The 23,728-nt window shown below is 35.9% G+C and overlaps 1 protein-coding gene across 1 annotated transcript in view; it reads left to right on the forward strand.

Moving 5' to 3' along the window:
• The window catches only part of BRE (brain and reproductive organ-expressed (TNFRSF1A modulator)), a 170,871-nt gene that overhangs the window by 44,799 nt on the left and 102,344 nt on the right, over positions 1-23,728 (forward strand). Inside the window, exons 4-5 of the mRNA XM_010004931.1 lie at positions 2,245-2,439; positions 7,204-7,278. Coding sequence (XP_010003233.1) covers positions 2,245-2,439; positions 7,204-7,278 — 270 coding nt within the window. The remainder of the gene's footprint in view (positions 1-2,244; positions 2,440-7,203; positions 7,279-23,728) is intronic.

Here is a 23,728-nt window from a genome sequence, read left to right on the forward strand (position 1 = left end):
TTTTTGTTTTTACACCCCCCCCCCCCCGGCCCGTGTGTAGGTATTGTATACACAGATTTCTTTGGCTGGCTGTTAGCTATTAACTTAAACAAGAAGGAGTGAGGACGATGCATAGAATGTAGCTGAGATTCCCTTAAAAGTGATCCCCTCCAAGTCTAGGTACTTCAAGAAAAACAGCATGTAAGATTTGAGATAAAATGGCTTTAACAAACATTGCTGGGGTTTTTTCCCCTTGAAAAAAGCACAAGATTTTCAAGGAGGCAATACGTATTTGATGTTTCTTTCTCTGACAAATTAGACTTGCATGTTTTAAGTAATATCGGTGAAAATGAGAAATTTGTTTTGGTAACATCTCAATATACATTACTTCAGCTGGAAACGATATAAAGTTGCGGAAAGAGGAGTGCATGACATATTATTTAGGCCATCATACACATATACTGAAGTGTGTAGAAAGCATTCCAAAGGGATATGTGATAAACTACAATGATCAGAAATAATACAATTATAAGCCTTTAAAATGGAAGTAGCCACCTCACTAGAGGTTAAGCTACAAGTAGATTTCATTGCAGAGCTGAAGGTTTGGTGCCTGGTGAGTAACTAAGCTTTCTGTAACTTTTGCAGAAGAGTGTTGGAATATAAAATTTATACACAGCTCTTTAATTTCTTTTCAAGTCAGAAGTATGGAGTCTTACCTTGATAACTGTTTCAGTTTGGGTTTTTGTAAATGTCTTCACAGAATCAAAAAGCAGCTGAGATTGGAAAGAACCTTTAGAGATCATATAGGCCAGCCCCTGTGCCTGGGCAGGATCAGATAGAGCAGACTGCCTAGGACCTTGTCCAGTCAAGTTTTGAGAATGCCCATGGATGGAAACTCCACAACCTCTCTATGCAACCTGGTTGCTTAAATTTATTAGTTTTGTTTTTACACAAAATATTAATAGCCTGTATATTTTAGAGGACATGTTCATTTTTTTGTCTAGCTCCATTCATTTGCCTTACCTAGGTTAAGCAACATAGTTTTTTATGTACTTGAATACAAGGCAAAGCTACTTCAAAGCACATGAATGTTTTCTGTCCTTTCATTGTATATTGCATACCAAGCCAGTTTTTTCACTGAAGAAGTAAAAAAAGGGCTAATGCTTTTTTTTGTCCTTGCCAAAGAATGTAAATTATTCATACATTTTATTAGATGTCTGCAACTTCCAGGACAAAAGTAGCCATACCATCTGTAACTACTTTGAGTTCAGATAGTGAAAAGTAATTTTATTAGAAGATACTATGTTATATCTCCACTTAGTTGTAAAATGCAGACATCTTTGCCTGTTCTAAGAATCTTAATAGTAACTCGACAATCCATTCAATTTAAAATCCTGTTACAGCTAGTTTGTTGTCATATGTCTATAGGCAATCCAGAAATACAGAGTAATTTTGCCTGTACTCAAAACTGACCAAAACTCTCATAACTGTTCTCATGCCCTGAGGTTTTATCAAGACCACCTGTTGAGGACATAAGTACAAAGCATATGTGCTCCTGCTTTGGACCTATCTTACGTCCAGTAAGCATGGAGTGCAGTGGAAGTTCTCATCTGCCCTTAACATAGATCCATTCTAGGTCAGTCTACATCAACCAGATGTAGGCATGCAACATTGATCATGTTAGGCATAATTTGTAACACAGGAAACCTTCCTGAATAAAATTTAACTGTGCATGGAAGACTGGTCTAAGCCAATGATAGAGTAGTTAAACTAAGAGATAACATTGCTACTGACACAATTATCTTAATTGATTGAAGATTTTTATTTCTGTTAGCCATGTTTCTTGATAAGCAATCAGCTTGTAATAAAAACATCTGCCAGGCCCATTGAAGAGGCTTGTGTATAGATGGACTTTGTGTTAAGGGGATGAGTCAAGATAACTAGAGACAGTCAAAGTGAAGTAAAGCACAAGTGAAGCAACAGAAGAGAACCCATTTGTTCCACCACTGTCAATACTATATACACGGTTTGAATAATGGAGTATAGTAGTTTCCATGGTTGGTGTAAATTTGGCGTATTCACTTAGCTGGCTGCTTTTTGAGTCAGATATTGTGCAGGGCTGTACTTACCTGATCCATGGATATTTCATATCAGTTTTAATTTTTTTTAATTACAACTTCTCAAGTTATCACATGCAACAGTATAATTTTAGGGAGGAATGGAATGGTAATTTGGACCTTTTTATGTTCTTTCTTAATTTAACAGAATTTAGCTGCTTGGAATCCTTCAAACCCTGAATGCCTGCTGCTTGTTGTGAAAGAGCTTGTGCAGCAGTATCACCAATTTCAGTGCAGCCGATTACGTGAGAGCTCTCGTCTCATGTTTGAATATCAGACTTTACTGGAAGAGCCCCAGTATGGAGAAAACATGGAAATCTATGCTGGCAAGAAAACCAACTGGGTAAGAATATTTATGCTAAAATGCTTTTAGTGATCCTTTATATTTAATAAATATAGCTCTTGTCTTGAACAACTTGAGTTGTTTCCGTGGATCTCTCTGCTTTATGTTTCCAATGAAGGAAACTTGTATTTGACTCCAGCTCACTTTTTCTACTCCCTGTTTTGTATATTGCTGTCGTTCCACTACCTTGGTTGGACTAGATTTCCAGGTGAGTAATTGTCTTTCAACCTGGTGTTAATTCATCTAGTTTATACATGAAAACTTTGGAAATGGTTGAAAGGTCTGTGCACAGTACAAAGTTATGTGGAAGACTGAGTTAGTTCTGAAGTTTTGAGAGGCAGAATAACAGTGTTGGTATGACACCCTGCCCGGGCAAATCAACCTCCATAGGGGTAAGATGTATTAGGGTATAGTTCCACGTTGTGAATGAGTTGATTTAATTGGTAGCTGCAGCTGCCTGGATCTCTCTGGCACTTGCCTAGGCTGAGATGAGCTGCTTTAGGAACCTAAATTGGAGAGGAAAAAAAAAACAGCTAATTTTATACAGCAGGACAGGTGAGATGCGCTAGAGCAGTGTCTTTGTAGGGCCATGTTTTCATATGACATTCAGGCATTAAACTGGCTTATCACTTTCATGAACTTGTATCCTTTCCCTGGGAAGTGTGCTGTGCACTATAGAAACAACTCGATGTATACCATCTCATCTTTCTAAAATGAGGCTACTGGCAATGTAAACATTTTGCTTAGTGAGTGATTTGACTTTTAAACATTTTTTTTATTGCTCTCTGCCACAGAGTAAGCTTTGCAAAAATCAGTTTTTTTCCACTGTTAATGTATTCATCATGGGAAATTTGGAATAAGATATCAGGAAATATCTAATTGTGTTTATCCTGAACGTGTCCTCCTCTTGCTTTCAGCAATAACATACTCTTAAGATATACTGGCCTGCAGAAGCAGCAACAGCTCTGAAATAGATGCAGTCTGAAAACTGATGAAACTTCAGCATTCTGGTTATCAGAGCTTAGAATTCATCTTTATCTCACTTTAATCATCCTTAAGTTACAGATAGTGCAAGGACATTTACTTTACAACTCGCAGTATTTATATTCATCTATTTTTCTTTTCTTAGACGAGGCATCTACTCTATTTTAAGCCAAGTAAAATTTTCTTTATCAGAGAATTTCAAATTAGTTTTTAAATGTTTTTGTTCTTCAATCTTGTTCTCTACAGCTTGAGTTGCAGCTTGCCACATCTGTGTCATCAGATTTGTTTATGGACATGCAGAAGGCTTTCTGAACTGTACTGAGTTTCGATAAATTGTTGGCAGCTTCCAAATTTTACTCAAGATTGTAGAAAACTATTTTTTTTTCCTTTTCTTTTTAATGGGACAGACTATCTACTCAGGCTTTTCAAATCTTTCCTGTCTTTGGTGACTGAATAAAGAGCTTTTTTTTCCATTTGAAATGCTGTCTTAGGTCAAAATAATTCAGTAAAATAAATCTTAAATATATTTTAAAGCTAATCATTTTAATAATTGCAGAGCTCTTTGAGGTTTCTGTAGTATGTGCTTTGTTTTCAAAGTTTACATTCTCTGTCAAGAAGACTCAGATCTTGTTTGGAGATTCTATGAACCTAGTATTTACATGAGAGGCTTGTTTATGAGTGCCTTAAAACTCGAAACTATGAAACTAACATGCATATTACTCCTTCCTTTCTTTTACAACTGTCTTTTTAATCTTGATGATCAGCTCAATGACTGTATTCATCTGAAAAGCAGGCTGTAAACTGCATGTTATGTCCTCTGCCTAAACTTATGGAAGTTCATGTTTTTGCTGTCTCTCAGGAGTTGGTTGACAGTAGCTCAACAGCCTTCTGAAATAATTATCTATGAATGAACCTGCACTGTGTTATGAATGCAACCATCTTAAGTGCGTGAGTTTAAAAAGTTGGAAGTAGAGACCTGGATTCAATTCTGTGTCCCAAAATGGAACAGTAACTTGCTTTTATACTTTTGTTGCAGTATCTCCAATTTCCTGCAGTGATCTCCAAGATCCATGACAAATAGAGAAACCATTCTCTAGCTTAGTAACTTCGTGCTGGTAGAGTAGCAGCTGACACAGATGCCTGTTAACTACCTAATCTCTCAGTGCTGTAGCCAGAAATTAATCTGACTCAACCTGATGCCTGTGAGCTTGTTGGTTGGGTGAGTTGCACGGGCAGGGACTGCACCCTACCCCTTCAGAACACTTTTGGATATAATGCATTACAAAATAATCCTTATTGAATGATATAAAAGCTCTAGAGTCCAAATACTAACTTCCACAATATGGAGCAGCTGATGATTTGATCAGAGGCCATTCATCTGTTCACTGGCAGTACCAGTTAATCAGACTTGGTATTTTAGCAGAAATAATTTTCTGGATTTCATGACAAACGTTGTATGGAATCTTTTTTGAAGTTAAATCCAGACAAGAGGCATTGTCTATAATACCCACTTCTGAATAAAAAGCAAGCACCCTATCATCAAAGTAGTCTTCATGTTATGCGCAAGAAGTCAATATTTTTTCCTGCATACAGTAGTAATACAGTATCAGAAAGTTTATACCTGTCCTCAAAAGTAGTGCCAAGAAGGGTTTTGAAGCCTGGCTTTAATGTAATATATGCTCACGTTTTGTGGCACAGTGCTTCTGTGTGCAATTGCTTTGCTTCTGTTGTGTGACTACCAGGGGACAAATTGTAAGGGCAGGTCTGAGCATGGTAGATTACAAACAATCATCATACAAATCCTTTTGGCAAATGCTATAACTAGCAATGTATCGTTGGAAAGGTTTTGCTTGCATTTGAGGTCTTGTTTTTTCTTGTTTGGTGACTGGAAGGTGTCTCTAGTCCATGCCTGATAGGTAGACCAAGAAAAATTTGGCACTGATATTAGCATTACTTCTTGTATGTCTGCCTACTACAGCAGCTTTTTCTGTATGTGCCTAGCTGCTTGAGAGGGCAGGCAACCATACTGACTCTTCTGCAAAGGCACATGGCAAACGTTCACTTACAGCACAGGTGTAAAAAGGCTAAATACATGTCTCTAGAAGAGCTGTCATGGCCTTTGATAAACTGTCCCCTTAGCTATTTGGAGTTCTAGTGGTAACACCTACAAAATGTAGTAAAGCAGTGACCTAGAAGGCATCCCTCTGATGTCTGTGTGAGTTCTAAGCTCTTGAGTATTGCAGGACACAGAGCACTGCTTGAGGTTACTCAGAGAGATTGTGGGATTTCCATGCTTGGAGATATTTAGAAGATACCTGGACATGATATCAGGAAACATGCTTGCTGTCAAGATTGTCTCCATCTCTTTCATTGCCACTGCTGCTTTTTACAGAAAGCATACTTCCATTATTTCAGATGTATTACAGGCTTTTGCTTACCACATGGTACAGCTGTATACACAATAAAGATGACCCTGTTTAAATCTAGTGTAGTATTTACATTCACCCTTTTAATGAGAATTGCAATACACAGTTGCCATAGGTGGATGTGCACTTTCTCAAAATTTATGTATCATATATTTCTTGTTTAAGTGTGTTGGTTTTTTTCTCATGTTGTCTGCCTATGCAAAACATTTAAAATAGTAAAATGAAAATAAGGTACAGATAACTATGTTGAGGGAATAGGGAAGTAGAACGTATATGTCACTGTGGGAGAATGAATGCTCAGTATTCATACAGCTTTGATTTGTCCCCTTGCCTGTAAAAATTAAGTATTGGTTTTTTAAAAATGTGTGTCACCACATAACTAAGTAGTGCATGTATGCAAAGATAAGGCAGGGTTAAAACTGAAAAAAGCTGTGCTATCTTGTCTCAAGATGTCCTAGCTTTTAACAAAATTAATGTTTCATGCTTTTTGTACTGCTAATTCAACCTTACAGATATACCTATTGGCTGTATGGCTATTTTATTGAATTAAAAAAAAAAAAAAAATAACGGGTTACAAAAAATTGATATGAGGAAATTGGACGAGCATTTTTTTTTTTTTTTTAAAAGAACCAACTTTATTGCTTCATAACCAGGTGGACCCAGTCTGGTTTTGAGGAAGTGTATGAAACAGAAAGGAAATCCTTTCCATTTCCTTTGCATACAGTTTATGCATAAAAAAGAGGAATGTGTAGGGGACACTTGGCAAATGTCCAGTAAACGGTTGTCTAGGTGTTAAGAGTCACATAATTCTGAAAACAAATTATATGAAACCTTATATTGCAGTTCTTTCTTCTGTCATTATTCAGAGGACAATTTTTATACACCTTACTCAATGCAAATTCTCTTATATATAACTGCAATGTTTGTGAAGGTGCCTCTGTTTTCTCTACGGTTTTATAAATTGGTCAGGTTTTTAGCTTTGCTTTCAAACTGTTTGCAGGTGTTGCTGGACCTTTGTCCGGAAATGAGTACAGCCAAGATACGTCTATATTTAGGGCCTAACAAAGTACAGTCTGATTTTTGTCATGCACATGGTTGTATTCTTTTTGCTGTTGTCTTGCTGGCAATAATGTGTTATGCTTCTTGAGGTGTTTTCTCACACAGCATCTGTGAAATCTGTGAATTATTCCTTTCCTCTTCAGTAATTCCATTGAGAAATGGTGTCTTAAATCTCAGCCCTTCTGTTTGGTATGAGCTCTTACACATTTTTCTGGTTAATATTTCATCTTAGGAATGTTCAATCTGAAGTTCTGTTTTACACACAGGTTTCACTCATGTTAACTTTTTTCCACAGACTGGAGAATTCTCAGCTCGCTTCCTCTTGAAGTTGCCTGTAGATTTCAGCAATATTCCTACATACCTTCTCAAGGTAAAATGAATGTCTTAAGTGGGTAATGTTTGTGAGAGAGTATGAATTACTGAAATATTCTTAGTAACTCTTTTGACTTTCCTGCCCTCCTGCTCTCCAAGAGTTTGAAAGCCCACTGTTTCTAAACCTGATTGGGTTATGTTTTGGAAAGATGATGTTAGTGTTTTGCATCCTGTTTTATCAGATAGTAAATATACAACTTTCTCTCTGAAGAAACATGCAGAATTTGGGTTGTTTTAGAAGATGGCATGCAATGCAGATGTTCTGGGTTTTTAGGCAATATGAGAAGTACCAAACTCTTGCCAGTATCCTAAATATTATCTTGGAGCATAAATTAACTATTTTCAGATAAATTCTTTTATATGAGTCTATGTAATTTCATGCTATGTAGGTGTTGGGGTTTTTAATGAGCAGTCCAATTGGACCAGCAGTCTTGATAGAGGAAGCAGAAAAGCAAACTAAATATATAATTTTCCAACAGGTAGTAAAAGCAAATCCTGTTGACATGAACTGACAGTTTTGATGATTACTATGCTTCATTGTTTACAATGAACATTGATTTGACCAGATACTTTAGGAAGTAGGATTGTAGAGAACTGGCTGTGAGTTGGAAAAAAAAGTATTACTGTGCTAGAAGGAGAAAAACCAAACGGCATAATTTTTTGAATGGGGTAATATTAAATGAATGGTTTTCACAGCAGGAGGACAGTCACTCTCTCAAGCAGTTACTATGAAAGTCCATCATAAGGTCAGTGTTACCATATTGAGAGGACACAGTGGGATTCTCTCTGTCTATTATTACTGTTAGAATGAATTGCCAGAACTTCTACTTCAGACAAGATTTGAGTCAGCTGATGTTACCAACACCCATCTTTCCTTTAAACTGCATGTCTGCCTCCTTACTCAGCTTTTTACTTCGGAATGTTTGGAAAGAACAGCTCCTTAAACTTTAGCATCTAGTGTGTTGAGATTATAATGTCAATGTAGGTCCCATTACCTCCTCTTTGTCTTATTGTCAGAAATAAGATATCTTTAGCCAAGAACCATGAAAATAAAGGCAGGTACAACTGTAATCTGACTGAAATTCTTCTTGTAGTATGAGATCGATGTCCTGTGATCTCTTTACCTTCTGCTGACTGTTTGCTGTTTAACTACTGAGCCACGCCTAACTTTTTCAGAAGCATCCATCCAGATATTTTCAGTTTTTTCCTGTGTTTATGGTAGCAGTCCTTCTCCCAGCTACTGTCTTTCTTCAGAGACTTCTCACTTGATAGGAGCATTTCCAGTCCGGTGTAAGAGGGCTGGCTAACGCCTTTTCAGGAATGATGGCACTGAGAATCAGGATGCAGCAACAGTTAACCTAGACTGCAGGATAGCTGTGATTTGCTTCTGAAAAACTGTGGAAAAAAGAAGACTGTCTAATGCGGACTTTGTTGTCTGCTCCTTCAGAACTCCAAGATGCTGTATTTTCCAGGAACAATTTTAAATGGATCAAGAATTTCAGAGCAATATTTTGAATTACTTCAGTCATAGGACTGTCTTACACCTGTGTTCTGCCTCTGGGGAAACTCCATGACCTGGAGGTTAAAAGGTGGTGTATGGGTTACATGAGTAACTGTCATCATGTAGGAACCCTGTAATAGAAACAAATTCTACTTTTTTTTATTCTAAAGAGTAACATGTTCATGCATGACAACATACTCCTCCTTCCTGTGATCCCCTTTCATGTTCACGAAACATTTTGCACCTTCTCTATAGAAGCTTGGTATATTGTGGATAAATCATCACTGCCCCACAGCTGCTTTCTGGAGCGTTGTTCTCCCAGAGTGCTGAATGATTCATTAGTCTGAAGGAAAACGTGTATTTATTTTGCATGCATATACAGAGTGTGTGATGTGAAGAGGCATGCACAGAAAGTTATCACAATTAAAGTTTACAAGTCTACCTTTATTTTGACATTTCTAAAATCTTGATGTCTTAGGTTTAAGGTTTTAAAATTGATGTGTTTTTGTATGTACTGGCCTGGATTTTTACAAAAATGAATGCTTCTTGATGGCCAATGTACTGATGAAATCCTTAGGTTTCTCATGCAGACTTCAGCTATGCAAACTGACATGTTACTGTCTGTGGTAGAAAAGTGGTGTGTAGTCTGGATGAGTAGCCACAGGAGAAGAAAGAATTTCTTTCCAGTAGTGTTGGTTGATGAAAAAATCCAGTATGGATTAGGACAGACTGCTCTGTAGCAGGCATGGATCTTGTACCCATGCTGTCTTTAACTCCCTGTATTCTGACAGTATCAGATATATAAAGGTCATCTTCTATGACAGCAATATAAAGACAGGTAGAATTTTAACTACTCAGTTATGGTTGAAATAATTCTGCTCTCTGACTACTCCAAATTCATACAGCTATTTAATAAAATTCAGATTTATTTTTTTAAATCTCTCCATGTCTGTCTTATTTCACTTTCTTTTTGTAATCAGACTTTTTGCATAAATAGGTCTTTGACTGTGAGAGTAAAATAGAAGTTCATTTTCCATCATGTCTGCCAATACAACCTGCTAGATTATAGTACATGATAGACCATCTATCGATGCAGGGGAAATAATTGTTAATATATTACCATGAAAGGTGGAAGAGCAGTCAGTAATTGAAGGCTGTTAGTGTATTAACAGCTTAATGTTTAACTGCAGAATTCCACGTGTTTTAATGTATGGTGTACAGTAGCATCTCTCTAATGATTTGCAAAATTCAAACCTGTGTTATACTTTCTCTGCCATCTACTTTTTTTGATGTTTAATGATTACTGCTTGTATTAAAATCTGGTGAAATATTAGAAGACCATAATTTTTGCCTCATTAATCACTCCTAGTAGCCCTATGATTTGTAATGCTCTTCTGATATTGTTATTGATCTCAGTAGGTAATCACACTACAAGTGTGACTCTAGCTAGAGCATTGTATAGTGAGCCAATATCCAGGTTTGAGGATGTAAGCTGTGAGAATTGTCTGTACTGTTAAAACAAATATCTGAGGTTGTTAAGAATACACTCCAGAATCATAAGATCTTACTCAGTCAACTTTTTGTACTACTGGTAGTAAAAATATTCACCTTCCCCTAGAAAGAATAAAAATGTGAAGGCATTGTGTAAGTTGGGGAGGTACATTTATTACCTGGTTATTGTGAAGATGTCTTTTGTATTTTTTAAAAACCCTATTTCAAAGAATACCAGGGTATTACAAAGATAGTTTAAGTGTGTGTGCATGTTGAAGAAAACAGGTGAGTATATGAAGAGTGAGAATGATTAAAAGAGCAATGTAGAGTCTCTTCCTTTGAATTCTGAAGTGGTGGCAGCATATAAATGTTTTTCATAAGTTTTCTTGGTATATTCTTTCACATTTGAAAGAAAAAATATCATTATTTATTTTCCTAGGTAAAGAACTGTTCAAAAAGAACCATTGGTTTACACTGAAAAAGTACATTTAGGAAAAGACATCCCTTCATTTTTTTTTCCCTTACAAAGTTACACTTTAATACAAGGGTTTTGAATTTAATGTTGATCTTCATATCCACTTTCATGTCGTTTTCTTATGGAAATCCATTTGACATAAATACAATTTTTAAGTGTTTACCTAACTGCAGAATCAATCTGGTTGTTCAAGCTACTGCAAGGTTAATTATGATGTGTTTCATTAAGGTTCTCCTGTTTGACAAGAACATGGCTTTGGCTCAGGAAAATCTTTACATTGGTATCTCTTTACTGTTATACTTTCCCTTTTTTTGCAGTTGGGTTTTTTAATCAGCACATTCATTTTGGCTTATATTCTTTTCTGTGGGTTGCAACATTTTCCATTTTCACCACAGTATTTTATAAATGGAAGTATTCACTGTACATGCTGGTTTTGAGGGTCACCATCTAGTTCATATTTGTGCCTCTTTACAGACACAATGTATGCCACAGTAATAATGAAGGTGATAAGATATAACATCTAAAATACCTTATTCAAATTTGGTTTCTTTCTTTGTAGTCTTAGTCAACTACAGGGACATGTTATCATAATGATAATTCATTAGATATCTCCAGCTCAGTATTTTACAAATTTTACTGGATTATTTGACAGATTACACAGTATGAACATGTTGTTAGTGATGCTACTGAGAACAAGGCATTCAAGTTTGTTTTTTTTTTATTTCCCTGTGCTTTTTTTTAAATGTTTTTGCTAAGTAAGATGTGCCCTGATTACCACCTTCTTATATATTGTTTTTAAAGTATTCATTTCCTATTCTTATGTACCTGCTTGTTGTGCCCTGGTGGATAGCTAATATGTGGACATATTTAGTTGTCAGAGGGCTTTGAACAACCTGGTCTAGTGGGAGGTGTCCCTGCCTATGAATGGGAGTTGGAACTAGGTGATCTTTGAGGTCCCTTCCAACCCAAACCATTCTATGATTCTATCATGCTGTGACCAGCAGCCTTCCAGTAATTTCTTACTATTTAAATGTAAAGGAAATATGCAAGACAGACCTATTTCTTTTTGTAGAAGATTAAGAAACACTTTGCACCTCTTTTTTTCTGGAGAGCTTTATTTGTAATGACCATTTTATTTAGTGCTTATCTTTCAGAACTGAAACAAGTAACAGACGTTGTCTAGACACATTGCCAGGGGCCAAACAGTTGTGTGTAAGGCTGTCAATGGAAAAGGTTGATCTTCAAGTTCAAATTGAAAGATAAGAGCATATTTGTGTTTTTCCTTATTGTGATTTCATCATTTGGAAATCTGTGAGAATACTTGAATGCAACATTTGTTTATGATGTACACAAAATTCCATGTACTTTGAAAAGACTGCAATACTTGTGTATGTTTGTGTAATCAACTATAGTAGAGAACAAACAAAGCTTAAGTAAAATATGCAGGGCTAAATGAGATCTCTTCCCAGCCTACTTTCTTTACTATTGTAATCTAGCAGTTTGAGGTGTTTGACAGCATTTAAGGTTTGTGTTAAATTGCTGCAAATACCGAAACACAAATATACTTGTATTATAAAAACTGGTACTTCTGCTGTTTAACTCAAAAAATTGAGCTAAATATTCTGAAAAAGAAAAATAATTTCTTTTGCTTTTAAATTTCATTTGTTTTTGTTGATAGCTGGCTAATCAGCAACCTGGGAACTGCAGGCCAGTCAGTCTCACCTCTGTGCCTGGCAAGGTCATGGAGCAGATCCTCCTGGAAACTCTGCTAAGGCACATGGAAAATAACTAGGTGATTAGTGACAGCCAACATAACATGGCTTCACTAAGGGCAAGTCATGCCTGACCAATCCAGTGGCCTTCTACAACAAGGCTGCAGAGATGGTGGATGATGGCAGAGCAACTGACGTCATCTACCTGGATTTGTGCAAGGCATTTGACACTGTCCCACACGACATCCTGCTCTCCAAACTGACAAGGCATGGATTTGACAGGTGGACCACTCACTGGATGGCTACACCCAGAGAGTTATGGTCAATGGCTCAATGACCAAATGGAGGCAGGTGACAAGTGGTGTCCTTCACAGGTCAGTACTGGGACCAGTGCTGTTTAACATCTTTATTGGAGACATGGACAGTGGGACTGAGTGTAACCTCAGCAGGTTTGCTGATGATACCAGCTGTGTGGTGTGGTTGACACCCAAGAGGGAAGGGAGGCCATCCAGAGGGGCCTTGACAGGCTGGAGAGTTGGGCCAGTGCCAACCTCATGAAGTACAACAAAGCAAAGTGCAAAGTCCTGCACCTGGGTCGGCAAAACCAAGGCAGAGAGATACAGGCTGGGGCAAGAATGGCTGGAGAGCAGTCGTGAGGAGACAGACTTGGGGGTGGCAGTAGGTGGGAAGCTTGACATGAGCCGCCAGTGTGTGCTGGAGCCCAGAGAGCCAGTTGTGTCCTGGGCTGCATCAAAAGAAGTGTGGCCAGCAGGGCCAGGGATGGGATTCTGCCCCTCTGCTCTGGTGAGACCCCACCTGGAATACTGTGTACAGCTCTGGTGCCCTCAGCACAAGAAAGGTATAGACCTGTTGGAGAGGGTCCAGAGAAGGGCCACCAAGATGATCAAAGGCCTGGAACACTTCTGCTATGAAGACAGGCTGAGAGAGTTGGGGCTGTTCAGCCTAGAGAAGAGAAGGCTTTGGGGAGGCCTTATAGCTCCTTCCAGTACTTGAAATGAGCCTACAGGAAAGCTGGGGAGGGCTTTTCATCAGAGAAGATAGTGATAGGACAAGGGGTAATGGTTTTAAACTGAGAGAGGGGAGATTTAGGTTAGATATTAGGAAGAGATTCTTCACTCTAAGGGTGGTGAGGAACTGGAATGGGTTGCCCAGGGAAGTTGTTGAGGCCCCATCCCTGGAGGTTTTTAAGGCCAGGTTGGATGAGGTTTCGTGCAGCCTGATCTAGTGGTGGGGTTCCCTGCTCATGGCAGGGAGGTTGCAACTTTGTGATCTTTAAGGTCCCTTCCAACCTTAATGATTCTAACTAAAACCCAATGTGTAGTTTCTTAAGGTCACAAAGTCAGTGGCAAGAAGGGATTAGAGTCCAGATCTGACTTTGTCTCTTTGCACTAGGCTGTTTTATTCTGTGCTGGGTAGCTTCCTCACAAAAAAGCTTAGAGCATTATGCAGTATAGTATGTTTGACTTCCCTTAGCGTCTTTGTGTTTTCTATATTGGGTAGAATGATAGACTTGTACATCATACAAAACTTGTCGTGTTTGGGGTGTCATCTGTCATAATTAATTGTTTTACAACTAGGAAAACAGGCAGTTTATAAGACTTGTAGGTAATCCTGAAATAATACAATATTTTAACTGTGCTATTTTAATACATAGATTGCTGTTAATCTTATACTACTTAAGGCTATGACATAGGCATAAAGTTAACTTCCTGAATAGTATTCCATAATGTATTCCTTATCTTGAAATATATGCAAGTATTTGGAGCAAATAGTTGAAATTTTAAAAGCAGATATCAGTATGATATTCACTAGATTGCCTATTGTACCAGTATTAAATTACTTGAAGATAATACTGAATCACCAAAGGTTGTCTAGGTTTCTTCTGTTCATAAAGGCAAACTTCATAACATGCAATAATAATGAGCCATTGAGATTTTAGATTAGAAATGAATCTGTGCAAGTTAGTACTGGAAATATTCAAAACAGTCTGTAGTAGCCAAAGCCAGTATATTGTACAGTCTAGAGGCTGTGAAAATAAAGGTAACCTCTGTGTTTGTGAAAGACATTTATCAAGAAGAGATGTAATTGATACTGTCTCTAAGAATCTTGCATTTTAGTCTGTGCCCAGGAATCTGAGGTTTACTTTTGCTGTCCATCATTTTCATCCATAAGTACCAAAAAGAAGTGCCATTGAGGAGGTATTTCTTCTCTTCACTATGCTGGCAAGTGTCAGAGTAGCAGCCTGTTGCCAGAAGAACACAAACTCCAAGCAGGGGAACTTGCATAATGAATATGGCCAAAAAATAATAATAAAGAAATGTGAAAAAGTATCCATGTTGTGGAATTTTTTGGACACTTTTTAAAGTTGTGAACCAGAAAAATAGTATCGTTTAAATATTTCGTGATAAAATATTTTTAAATGTCTAGTTTTTCATATTAGCTTAAAAAACATAAGCTGTAAAGGTGGCTTTTTTTTTTTTTTTATTAAGCAGGATGTTTCACTTGTCGCTGCAGGTGACACTGGATTATTTTATTCCACTATATATAAGCATTGTGCTTCTTAGCTGTTCTTACTACTGCAGTCTAATTATTAATCTTACAGAGTTTAGCAGAAGAGGTGAACTGTCTTGCTTTGCCACGGAATCTGCTGATTCTGGCATTGGGAGTTAAGTATTACTGCTATAATTTAGTGAAGGTCCAGAAATACTTATAGAAACTGATTTAATTAGTCATCCCTTTGTGATTTTTATTCTAATACTTTCTGCCCACAAACCAAGGGGAGCAAGGCCCTATAAAAGTATGGTTTATAATCAGAACATGTTATATTTTAATTTTGTAAACTGATCAGTTCCCTTCTTTCTCACTGAATTTTGTTTGTACAGTTTTTTTCACAACAACTTGATTTGTTTGTACTAACTGTTCACTAAAACCACAAAAAACATGTTAGTGTAAGGAGCACCTTAAGCTCCGTATGCTTAAAGCCAAAAGCAATTTTTAAAATCAGTTTTTTCTGCAATTTATTGGAAGATTCTGTTAATAAGATCTGTCAACTGGAACAGCTCATTCTGCATAGCTGATGATTTTTATAGCTTATGATCTTAATATGAATAATAATCTCCAATCAACTGTATTCCTGACGACAGCTGTCTTATAAACATTTTTATTTTTATAATGTAATAGTAAAGGAAAGGACTGCCACATCTACTAGTAAATTAAATCTTACAATATTTATCTCAATTTCTATATTTTTTTTCTGTAATTTTGATAGAACTGCTGATTTGCTGTTCTAAAATTAGCAGAAATAAGGTTTTTTCAATAATTAAAAATAATTAAGAAAAACAAGTTAGAAAGAACAGCTTCTGAAATTTAGAAGCCTTTTTGCATCTAGTGAGAAAGTTTATAAGGCACATTATGTTGCGTGACTTGGTCCAGATTTACTACCTTGTTAGGGCTTGTAATTTGTGCTTTTGCTTTACATTTGCATTCTATGTATTGCATAGGAAGAATGGAATTCAATAGCCATAAAAATAATTGCATGTTACTACATAATGATGGTTCTTGTTTTATTTATCATGGTCCACTCAGAGTATGTAGAAAAAGCATTGTACAGTGGTCTTGAACTGGGAAAGGGTTCTTGGATATATTTTTTTTTAATTTGCTTTAGTTCCCTGTTGCCATTTGTCCTTGAAAGGAAGAATATTTGAGATGTGTTGAGTGTAGAACATGAGCATAGCAATTAGCGGTAAAATTCATTAACCAGCAAATCTGCATTTGCAGATACACAGATACATAAAGCATGGTGGTAGGATGTTCTGAGCCCAGAGCCTCTTTCCTCTCTTAGGTTTCTTTCTTAGGATTCAGCACAGGGCTGTAGTCCTACAGGAGCTTGTATTTTGAGGTTTTAAAGTCCATTTTATATATAAAAGAGCCAGTTATTTACTGTTAGAGTGACTGGATTGGCTTAGTGTTTTAGGTTTTTTTGTTTTGGCTTTCAGAATAGTAGGCTATGTCTGTCTTCTTAAGAAAGAACAGTACTAGCATGAATTTTTGTCGACATGATGAATTCATATGATTCTTAGTCATTCTTGGTTTGGATTCTGTGATTTACACTGATAACTTTTCAGTTAAATACACCAAATTTGCTGTCTAAAAAGGGTGTTTGTTTTTTTTAATGTGTATCTCAAAAATAACTTCAGTAGAATTTTACAATGCTCACTTTCATTTGTTTTCATAGGTTTAAAGGTTTAAGCCAAAAATATTTAACAAAAATTTTTTTTAAAAAGCTTTACTGTTGAATCAGTTATTCTCAGCAGTGAACATTCTGAGGGTGGGTAATCCATCACATTTCTTTTTATCTAATTGATACTGACAATGTCATTGATGATGATATCATGAAACACAAAAAAGCCCAAGCAAACCCCAGACAAAACTATCTAGGATGTTTTGCCATTTTGCTTCCATATTACCAAAAGAATACACAGCACTTTCTCCACTAAATGCAAATTAATAGCATGCCATGTTTCTATCAAGCTTTCCATATCAACACTATCTTCTAATTAGGAAAGTAATTGCTTTTTTACATAAGTATTTTCTGTTTGAGAAGGAGACATTAGATGGAAAGGGCTGAAGGAAAGGCTGCCTTGTCCAGCGGTATCTCAGTGAGACAGTGAAAGACAGATAAATTAAACTTAGTCCTGTTGACTCTCTATTTCTGTTTTAATTATTTAAGTGTTCATGCTAGAACTTGCATGTCTTTTATGTGCTGGGACCTGTAATCGTTGCAAACAGCACGTCCATGGGAGAGATGGAGCAGTGGGGAGGAGATTTAATTTGGCTTCATTGAAGGCAATTAGGTGTACTCTTTAGGTCTTAACAGGTTACCAGTACATAACAATTTGGGCAAAAACATGCCTGTGAATGAAATACTGGTTTTCAATTACATAATGAAGTGTCTGCAGTGCACATATAGTATTTAAGTATACCCACATAATGTGGATAGGAAGTATTTCTGCTGAAGGAAAATAGCAAAATAGAGCTAAACTAACAATGCTGCTCCAACTCCTGACATTCTTTGTCATCTTAATGATTTGCTTATTGCAGTTAGTTTTAGTAATAAACTACTAAAATATGTACCTTCTAAATATATCAGAACATGTTTAAATTTTTGGAGATACCACGTATTCTGTCTTTTATTGTAACATCTTTTCTGGTCTAGAAGAATGTTAGACAGAAGTGACTGATGTCTCGACTAAGACTGATGACTGACTGCTGGTATGTAAATAATGAGGTACTCATTTGCAGGAACCCTGAGGATAATGTGTTGGTTAACAAAGAATAAACGCGCTCATTCCAAATTATTTTCATTGTTTAGCATTTATCGTGTGTGTCCTAGATAAAATCATTAATTCTATCTCATTTCACCTAGGCTCATAAGTTTAAGTAATAAATCTTATTTAATTTTCATCTTACTGTTGTTAAGTGATCAGATTAGCTTTTGAAATGTAGGTCAAATTAGACACAGATGTACCGTTTTGACATATATACAGGTATTGTCTCTTTTTCTCTGCACAGGCTAGATGAAAATAGTAACTGAACATCTCACAAGTTCTTATTGTTTGCAGTAGTTGCGATGCATGGAAAAAATCCTTCTATTTTTTGAACAGGACTTGAAGCATGGAGGAACTTGTAATACACATATTTACAGTGGAATTCTGAGCCAGTAGTAGAGAGCTTGTCCAAGATTTTAACCAGAATGGTGCTTTTCCTCTCCTCTCTCTTTCTATATTTATCACAATTACAACTAGTAGTCAATCAAGTCCAGTGCATTTTGGCACATTTTTCTTGAAGGAAAAACAAGCTACTTGTGTCAGCAGGGATGGAGTTGTATGAGTTCAGAGTTCTTTGAGATTCTTATTGTAGGCCATTTTTCCACTGGTAGGTTTATATTTTTTGTCCTTGAAATTCTTTATTGCTCATGAATGTGTCTTAGTTACCTATTGATTTCAATTATCATGGACATCTCTTCACATTTGGACAATAACTTATGAGTCAATGTAACATAAGTCACCTTTTCTATCAAAAAATTTTGTGCTGCAGTTTTTTCCCCACGAAACTGCCTAGTTAAACAACAGCAAAAAACACCCCATAGCATTAAAAAGACTAGGACTCAGAGCTCCAGCTATTGGTCCAAGGATTAGGTTTCCATTTCTGAAAGGAATTAGATGCTCCCTGCCTGCCACTGACTTCAGTAGCAATAAACTCATTACAAGTACATAATATTTCTCAGGATTGGGCTCTCGTTATTGTTATAGAGCTCAATGGAATGGAGTTTATCTCTGACAACATTTAAAACTTCTGTGATACCTTCCTTCTAAGGTTCACAGAGCTCTGTGTTCTGCTAGGAAGAAAGCACTGAAACTGTTTCACTAATTTAAAATAAATAAATAAATAAATTGAAAAGCAAATAGATCACAGAGTAATGAGAGGAGTACTGGCTTGCTGACTGTCTGATAGTTCTCTGGCTGAGAAATATTTAAGATAAAATTTTAATTTTATATTCTTTACGCTGTGTTTTCTCTGTTTACAATGGAATGCTTATATTCTAGGTAGAATGTAGTTCTTTGCATATCCATTTTGTTTTATGCATGTAATGTATTTTGACAGTATATGTAAAATGCTATTAAAATGACAGTAATTTCTAGGTTTTGTTCTGTGTAATTAACCTTGACTGCACAAGAATTACCGAACAAAAGATCTGTTTATCTTGCATTAAGTATCATTGTAAATGGCAACTCAAGTTGCTTTTGTAAGTTTTAATTTAATTTTATTTTTTTAATTTAAAATTGGAAGCCATTGTTGATACTTACTTTCAAGATGTGGAATAGGTGGTACTGGGTAACAAAAAAAGACTGATTTAGAGCAGACAGTGTATTTGGAATAAAGACTAGTAACCAGGATTTATACAGCTGGTTTGGTAGAAATAAAGGACTGTGGTGCTAATGTTATATGAAACTTTAGGACTGCTTGCTTTATGACCTCTCCTAAAACAAAGAAATGTTGGAATCAAATTAACAGGGATTCTTCTGGTTGCAATAGCAAATGTTTCATGAGAAGCTGTGTAACTGAATTTGTAATAAACAGAACTGGCATTTACAATTGTGTTCTTGCAGCATCCGTTTTACTGTATGGCAGCAACTTAACAAATAAATTTAAAAATTATATATATATATATATATTGTTTACCACACATTGCCAGTTCCTTCTTGAAAAGGTGTGTCATCAAACTGCCCAGTTTACAGGCCTTTAGGCAACGATGGTATCAGGTTTAGGAGACTATACCTGTTAAAGCAACTTGGAGGCCTATATTATCTCTCTGACTCATGTGAGGCAGTATTGCAGTATGAAGAATTATTTTTACTTGGCTTTCTTTATAACTTCTGTGAATATAGCTAGTTATATTTGCCTCGCCTAGAAAAATTATGTAGAAAATTTAAGCCGCTGATACCAAAATGTTGTCACTGCTATCAAAATGTAAGTAAATGCATGCAAATAAACAGTATATTAAAAGAATAAAAATTAAAAAGAAGGAATAGTATTAAAAACATAATTTAATACAAGAGAACTGAAAAATCATTGGAAGCCTGGTAAGAAAAAAAGATCTGTATAAGATTGAAAATGTCAGTCTGTTAGTCTAAATGCACTCCAGAGTGTCACATTCCCAGGAAACTTGAAAAATTGTCATAATGATCTGTATAAATGTTAAAAAAAAAATTCTGTGCAGTTCAGCAAGATGAAAAGTGAGTGTATGCTTAGGACTACTTTTGTGGGATGAGGTGATATGTATTCAGTTTTCTGGCACATGCAGATGTTGTTTTAAGATTTTGAGTAAAATAACCACATCTGTGAGTAGTGAAGGTTTATTTCATGCAGGTTTAATCCCTTGTCTCCTTGAACCTCCATGCCATGTCATTGTAGTTCTCCCATGTGGGCCCTGTAGGAATGTATCAAGTGAGAAGATAAGAAGTGTTTTCAGTGGTTGGTGCCCCAGCTGCTACAATTGATAGCAAGCTGAATTTATCTGTAATTACCTGTAATATTTGGTGGGGTAATCAGCTGGCTCTCTCCTCTACCTGACTGTTGGTCTTCATATAGCTTCTGTGAAATTAGTTATCTCTGAGATTGAAAACTAGTTGGAGAAAGGAGGGAAGAGGGCAGGGAGGCAACTGAAAATATGCTTACATATGCACTGAATGTGAAACCAAATGAAAAGGGGAAAAAACTAATTACAATGTTCATACATTATAATGAAAACTTGATGACCTTTAAAAGTTTTTCATCATCCAAAAAGTTTTAGAACAATATTGCTGGAGTGGGATGAATGCCCAAGTAGAACATTTACACTTGGTCAACACTGAGGCATTTAGTTGAATTTGTTGGTGAAATCTTTCATGCAACATAACCTCTATCATTGGTGTTTAAATCAAATTGGGAGTACCCACCTAAGGAATTTAAAAGTAAATCTTCAGTCAAGTGATCAGTGCAAGAACATTTGTGATAGGTCAAGGTGCAGATGGTTTTTCTCCTTCCTCCACTGAGTTGTTCTTCACTGTTGGTGGGAGGGAAATCTATTCCTTCACATGAGCTAAGAAAATCAATAGTAAGTGTTCAATATGAAGGCATCTTAACAGCACATTTTGTATGCAAAAGCCATTTTGGGGTTGGACAGAAAACGCAAGAGTAGGATAAGATGAATTATCTCTGCATTACCATATTAAGGCAATTTTGGGAGGTACTATCAATTACAATATTTACAGCTATACAAAACACGTTAAGAGTGTACTTTTTTTAATTCCAGAGGAAAAGTGGAAACAAGTCTTATCTGCTCATCTTTGTGTTCTAATTTTGGATTCTTTGAAAAATACAATGAAAAATATTCTTCCTGAGATTCATATTTTGGAAGCTCACTGCATGTAAACTTTTGAAAACACTAGTTTGAAACTTCTACAGTATTATCTCCAAATATTTACTTGTTTCCCCTGTGCATGAGTGCATTCAGACCCCTGCAAAACTAATACATGGAGAACAAAGTATTTGACGATGCTTGTTTTATTATTTTTAAATACACAGTTAATTCAAGACTATTTAATTGTTTATGCAGTCATTAACTGCAAACCAGCTTCTAACATGCTGAAAGCCAGGCAAATATGCAGAAAATCATTTATCAATGCTGATTGAGAAAGGCATAATAAAAAATTGATAAAAATACCGTGACAGTGTCCTGTTAATCAACCATCTGCAAATAGATTAATTCCATTATTTTAATAGTGTCCTTTCTTGATTAATCAATGACCACATTCTCTTAAGCATATTTGTCAGGACATGTCTTCCTAACACATCTCTTCAGCCTGGAGCATGTAAGGCATCATTCTCATTTTCAAACTGTGTTAAGTCAAGAAAATGTTGTGGTAATGTGGGCACCTCTTGTCCAAGAACATTAAGAACCTTAGTCAGAATCTTTTTAGCCATAAAAGGATGTGTGTTATGCTTTCTTGTTTAGTATAAGTTGGAAGGGAGTGAAAAAAAATACAGAAGGAATTTTTATTACAGTGAAGTATTTCCATCGAAATAGTACATGAAGGAATACAGTGTCTGAAAAATATTTAGTTGGCAGGGGAAGAAGTAGTCTGAACTGCATACTGTTGCTGATAAATATTTTAGCTGTAGATGAATAGTGTATTTAAAATTCAAATTTCTGTAACAGCAGAAACATAACAAGTTAATTATTAGACACCTACTTATTTTTTTATCTATTTATGTAAATGTTTCTCTGGGTACTAGGCCTGATTTATTTTTTTTTCCCCCCCATACTTAGAAACTATTACTAATTGCAGGTGTTTAGAATCTTGCCTGTAAAATGAAAAAAAAGCAAATTAACTTGGCCTTGAGTATTTCAGGAAATTTGCATATGAAGAGTTTTTCAGAGCAATTTCATCCTGTTGGTGCACAAACGTAATTGTTAGCAAAATGTTTATTCATTTCTCTTCATTATGTTTTGTATTCCTTTTGAGAATTATGGGAAATTCCTGAGAATTTATTTATGGTGGAAAGATGGTAGCTACTTTAAGAGCATGGAATCTTCAAACAAGTTCAAAAGTGAATGGTCACTTTTATGCTCTTCAATTTGCATTCCATTTTTAAAAGTATATTTAGTTTTTAATTGTAGTGGTAATAACTACAGTCTTAATCTCAAAATTACCTTTAGTGATCAGAAACGAACATAATAAGAGGAAAGCATGCTTCTTTTTCTTTCCATGGTTAATGCACAGCTTGGTATGTTAACACATAAGTATGTAACACACCATTAGCTGTAATGTTAGTCTATACAGACTTAGAATGTTTCTGAGATTCTGTAAAAAAAACCTCAGAGCTTGCTAGTATCTTCAAAGCTTCTGTTGCAGAGTGTCAGTCTTCCCTTTCCGTATCTCACAATGATGAAACTACATCTCACCTTGAAAGACCAAGAAGCGCAAACTTTATATTCCTATTTGATTTCCACAGATGTTCTTAAAGCAATTGAATGTGGTTCTGAGAAGACAAGTCACATAGTGCTTGGATTTTCATACATAAAGTGGGGGCAAAAAAGAAATAGTGAAAGTTCTTGGTGACATACAGTTTCACATTGATATAATGTTTTGGTTGATTCCAGCCTTAAATTTCTTTCTGTGACAAATTACGGACTTTACAGCTTGTTTGGAAGCATTTACATGCTGAAAATACAGATACACAACTTCTCAATAAGTCTGCATGTTCCTAATGTGCTTGTAATTTCAGAGCAGTGAAAGGATTCCAAAGAGTGCTTGTCATTTATTTATTTATTTATTTTCTGTAAAGTATTTCTTCTGCTGTATTTCTCCTGTGTTTTGTAGGAATTCAGTGTGTTGCAAATAGGAGATTTAAAATGTAGATTTCAATCAGTAAAGTAATCCCTATGAAGCCATATATTTATAGATAAATACGCGGTATGGAATGTGTATTGCAACATAATTTTTTTGAATGGTGATAATGGCTTCACTGAATCTTCTTTCTCGGGTTTTCTTAAATAAATACTGAAAATAATAGTATAGTTAATCAGAGTAACTGATCATTCAATAATGATAATCAAGTGACTTGCATGTGGAAGCAAAGAGTCTGATATACTTAACTGTCATTAAAAGTAGATTTCTAGCTTTAAGCTGATGTTTTGTCTGAA

The sequence above is a fragment of the Chaetura pelagica genome, unplaced genomic scaffold (assembly GCF_000747805.2).
Source record: "Chaetura pelagica isolate M959 unplaced genomic scaffold, ChaPel_1.0 scaffold13, whole genome shotgun sequence".
Taxonomy (NCBI): domain Eukaryota; kingdom Metazoa; phylum Chordata; class Aves; order Apodiformes; family Apodidae; genus Chaetura; species Chaetura pelagica.